Source organism: Rutilus rutilus (assembly GCF_951802725.1).
Source record: "Rutilus rutilus genome assembly, chromosome: 2".
Lineage (NCBI taxonomy): Eukaryota > Metazoa > Chordata > Actinopteri > Cypriniformes > Leuciscidae > Rutilus > Rutilus rutilus.
Genome location: NC_140210.1, coordinates 46,531,750 through 46,536,592, shown reverse-complemented (window position 1 = coordinate 46,536,592; position 4,843 = coordinate 46,531,750). Strand labels below are relative to the sequence as shown.

Genomic DNA, 4,843 nt, shown 5'->3' with positions numbered 1-4,843 from the left:
CTCTGCAAGTGACGTCACTTGCAATCGACACGAATTAACCGGAAATATGTTTCCAGCAGATCATTAAAGTACTTACGTCATACGTACGGGGGGGGGGGGGGGGGGGGGGGGACTATTGCATAGTCTCCAATGCCATCTCTCATGTTCATCCATCCTCGGGATGCTGCTGTTGCGATTTTTTTTATATACTAATGGAAAGATTAAAAATACGGGAAATATTTAAACGGGATGATAGCGGGATAGCAAGAATCCCGGGAAAAATGGGAGGGTTGACAGGTATGACTTACGTGCTATAGCGCCTCCTAAATCTTCCTCAAAAGTTATATTTTGTAGCTTGCGTTCATCAAAATATTGTTATATTTTTCATTTGACATTCAAGTAGGCAAATATCGTATTATTATACTAGCAAAGCGAATGACCATCAAGGATACAAAGGAACAATCAGGTTTATACAATTTAAAAACAAAAAATGAATTTTTTTTTTTCATTGTAAATGTTAATACCATTAAAATATGTAATTCATTTATTTTTATTGTAAATGTCAATTTGCAATTAAACAACGTACAAATACACAATATACAATTAGTACAATAGAAAGAAACCACTTTTTACCCCTTCCATATATAAAAAACAAAAACACACTGGCACATTATGCGCTTTCCTCTATTGCAGTTCGACAATTTACCTTTAATTTCATAACATCAACTACATGTTCAAGAAACATTTCCATGTCATTCATTTCGGTAAAGATGAAGCAAAAGGGTTCCAGAGCATCTATTCTGTCCTCTGGAAACTCAGCCTTCTCTAATCTCTCAATTGCTTCCGCAACGTCTTGTTCCTCCATACACAGTACTTTGGGCACCTGAACAGAACCAAGCAGCACACTTGACTGATCCAAACACCACTTGCTGGCTATCTTCAAATCTGGCATCAATCGACTCTGTGAAAAAACACAGAGAACAAGGGAGATACAACTGTGATAAACCAAACACATTGACAACAAAAACCAAAGCAAACCAACAACTATTTTCAATTATTATGACTTTGTTGCTAGTCATGTAACAAAACAGTGTACCTCTTGTGATGATTCTAGTGGTGTATCCTCCAACACAGGATGCAGTACATCTGCCTAAAAATATATAAAATACAAATAAATTAATATTTAATTTAAGTCGGTGTTAACTTTATAACTTTTTATTTAAAGATAATTAGCTTTTTTTAGTACCAACTACACAGTACATACCTGTGATGATAATTCTTGAACCTGATGTTGTGGCTCTGCCTGTTAGTCAAACACCACAGCATAAGCAAATCAAACATTCACAAAGTAATATGACATTTTAAGTGTTATATTCCCTAGTATAAGCTTTCACCTGAGAGGTCTCCTCAAACTTCCTTTTCTTTAGTCTAAAAACTGGCTGTTGATCACCCCTTAGGAAGGTTTTAGACTCCTCAGTAAAGTGTGCAAAAACCTTTCCATGGCTGTAAAGCATGACAATATTACTCATTTTTCCGATATTTATTTGTTTATATCCAAAAAAAGAAAGAAAGAAATACTGTACCTATCCAGACCATAGTTCTCCATCAACATCACACACCACCATTTCCGCAGTTCTGGCATGTCCAGCTGCACAAAACATTATGGGGTAATTATTACCACTTTGCATTTTAAAATCACACTGACTCAACATTATTGTAAACAAGTACTCACAATTGTGTAGTCAAATCAGGAATCCATCACCAGGTAAAATGCAGACTATACAGGGGGGAAAAAACATGATGAGGCAAAAGAGAATTAAAAACAGCCAGATGACTAACAAACAAAAATCAATCTTACCATTAACATGAAGACACCGCAGTCATTACCATATGGTTGCCCTGGAAACCCCTTTAATATAGAAAAATACATTAGTGACTAAAATTTCAATAAGTAACAGAGAGACTTGATCAAATTTACCTCTAAATCAAGGCCTGTCTTTTCAGCCCATTTTCCAGGCATTAACCGGTTCGCAATATCCCTGTCGATTACAGATTGTGTTCATTTTAACATTAGCAGTTTTTTCTTAATAACTTTTCACATTTAAATCTGTAGAACAGTTTCTCAAACTGGGATCAGTGAAAGAGCCAGGGGTTCCATACATTTTTAAATATGGCCTGCAACTATATAGATATTATTAGCATGATATTGATTACAAAACAAGCTTGAATCAGATAGGGATCCCCTAGTACTCTCAGTAACCTCTGAGAAACCCGTTCAACAACACAATGAGAACAAACCATCATGCATAATATAGGAAAACAACATCTGAAAAATACATACAATACTATGAACTTCATGAAATAAGTCACAGAACTGTGACTATTAGTGAACAACTGAACATGCAAGCATTGTTAAATAACACAGGTTTCTCAGACCATAAGCTGTCACAATGAAACAAAGGTGTTTAAATCTGAAATCATCACTAATGCAAAAAAGGTCTGAGAAACCTGAAGCACATTAGAACTAGTACAAACCTTCATACAGTCGAAAAACAAATGAACCACCGCAGGGGTCGCTGTAGATGGCAGTGAGGACAGTGCAGCTGATGTTGAGGACAAATGAACCACCGCAGGGGTCGCTGTAGATGGCAGTGAGGACAGTGCAGCTGATGTTGAGGACAAATGAACCACCGCAGGGGTCGCTGTAGATGGCAGTGAGGACAGTGCAGCTGATGTTGAGGACAAATGAACCACCGCAGGGGTCGCTGTAGATGGCAGTGAGGACAGTGCAGCTGATGTTGAGGACAAATGAACCACCGCAGGGGTCGCTGTAGATGGCAGTGAGGACAGTGCAGCTGATGTTGAGGACAAATGAACCACCGCAGGGGTCGCTGTAGATGGCAGTGAGGACAGTGCAGCTGATGTTGAGGACAAATGAACCACCGCAGGTGTCGCTGTAGATGGCAGTGAGGACAGTGCAGCTGATGTTGAGGACAAATGAACCACCGCAGGGGTCGCTGTAGATGGCAGTGAGGACAGTGCAGCTGATGTTGAGGACAAATGAACCACCGCAGGGGTCGCTGTAGATGGCAGTGAGGACAGTGCAGCTGATGTTGAGGACAAATGAACCACCGCAGGTGTCGCTGTAGATGGCAGTGAGGACAGTGCAGCTGATGTTGAGGACAAATGAACCACCGCAGGTGTCGCTGTAGATGGCAGTGAGGACAGTGCAGCTGATGTTGAGGACAAATGAACCACCGCAGGGGTCGCTGTAGATGGCAGTGAGGACAGTGCAGCTGATGTTGAGGACAAATTAACCACTGCAGGTGTCGCTGTAGATACTGATGTTGAGGACAAATTAACCACTGCAGGTGTCGCTGTAGATACTGATGTTGAGGGTAAATTAACTACTCCAGCTGAAGTTTTAGAGGATTGAAGGGGTACATTTGATGATTATATTTTTAAGTGAGCTTCCATAACATATCTCCTCAGAACAGTTTTACTGCAATTGGGACAATGGTAATGAGCCTCAACTCTGCAGGGCAGATGGCAACGACATATTCTTTTTCCTGTAGATAAAGCACAGTATGAAAAACAATACCAATGCACCAAAGTTAAAAACATACAATTACAGTAGTCAACATTTGAAGTGGATCAAAAACTTTAATTAAAGTTGTCCTAAAACCACAACAATACCCGGTCTTGTCTTAGAACAATTTTTATGAACTTTTTTGATCCACTTCAAATGTTGACTACTGTTTATAAAACCCATCAATATATAACCCAAAAAGATTTACATACGTAAAATAAAATTGGGGGAGAGTACATAAGATTGTAAGCGTAAATTAAATTTACATGCACAAGAAAAGCTTTGTTAAGGTGTAAATTGTGTTTCAAGCTTAAGAACAAAAAGTTTAAAAAATTTACTGTTTACACTATTGGCTTTTTTTTTTTTTTACCAAATATGGACAAAAGCATTGCAAGTCTGTGAACAGCAATTTGCAAGTGAACACAACAGTTTAGAGAACTGTTTCAGAGCAGTACCTTCTAGTGTTTATTTGAAGGAAAAATATGTACGAATGTGCTTGTGCACCTACAATTACAGTCCAATAGTGTAATGCACCTACCTTGGAAGACAACTGCTTTATTAAAATGGGCTTCCCAATGTAGTTTTATTTTTTTCAGGGTGGTTGGCTTCAAGGAAGGGCATAAACTGCAGTGGTAATAGCTGTGTCCCAATGTTGAAGGCTGCATCCTTCGAAGGACGCAGACTTCAAGGATGCAGCCTATGCGTCCTCTGAAGGACGCACCATGTAGCCTTCCTAGGATTTCCTAATTGTGCAACCAGGTGTTCCCGATCACCGCTCCTGGCGCCAAGCAACGGTGCGAGAGGACAGCTGCTATCCTGATCATTCATTTTGATAACTGAGTAAACAGCTATGGAGCCAGAATTGGCTATTGTCATTTTTATGTTTTATATTTTACTGGAGGTCATGGTGTGCCCCGGCGCTGCCGGATCATGTATTTTCGGTTTAGCCCTGTTTGAATACAAAACCCAATTTAATATAAAAAGTCCAGTATTTCTCGCGCTCGTCATCTGCAGCTGTCACGGTTGCCAGGCGACAAGAACAATCCTTCGTAGGCTAGACCGGTCCGAGCGCGTCAGATGCGCCCTTTGATATGGGACGCTGCTGTAGTTAGCAACAATTTGTTAATATTGTGACAATAAGCCTACATTTTTCAAGTTTTCGGAACTGCATATTTAGTTAAGTATTCACTTACAAATGTGAAGTAACCTGAAGTACTTTTTTCCCTCACATCACAATGTGATTACATTACACTACACAAAAGTATATAATGTAAC

The 4,843-nt window shown here is 39.5% G+C and overlaps 1 protein-coding gene across 1 annotated transcript; it reads right to left on the bottom strand.

The window, feature by feature from the left end:
* Positions 1–618: 618 nt before the first annotated feature.
* Positions 619–3,556, bottom strand: LOC311285376 (uncharacterized protein). Its single transcript, XM_084401009.1, has 9 exons — positions 2,515–3,556; positions 1,958–2,018; positions 1,838–1,888; positions 1,712–1,756; positions 1,563–1,627; positions 1,374–1,482; positions 1,244–1,282; positions 1,076–1,129; positions 619–940 (listed from the first exon to the last, which is right to left on the bottom strand). The coding sequence occupies exons 5-9, from the start codon at positions 1,619–1,621 to the stop codon at positions 650–652; spliced, it is 552 nt and encodes a 183-aa protein (XP_084257135.1). The 5' UTR covers positions 1,622–1,627; positions 1,712–1,756; positions 1,838–1,888; positions 1,958–2,018; positions 2,515–3,556; the 3' UTR covers positions 619–649.
* Positions 3,557–4,843: the final 1,287 nt, after the last annotated feature.

Bases quoted from the DNA above. Each gene is read 5' to 3' on its own strand.
- LOC311285376 (XM_084401009.1), bottom strand. From the start codon at position 1,621: ATGCCAGAACTGCGGAAATGGTGGTGTGTGATGTTGATGGAGAACTAT. The intron at 1,483-1,562 runs GTACAGTATTTC...CATGCTTTACAG, and splicing joins GAGAACTATGGTCTGGATAG to CCATGGAAAGGTTTTTGCAC. The intron at 1,130-1,243 runs GTATGTACTGTG...ATATATTTTTAG, and splicing joins TTCAAGAATTATCATCACAG to GCAGATGTACTGCATCCTGT.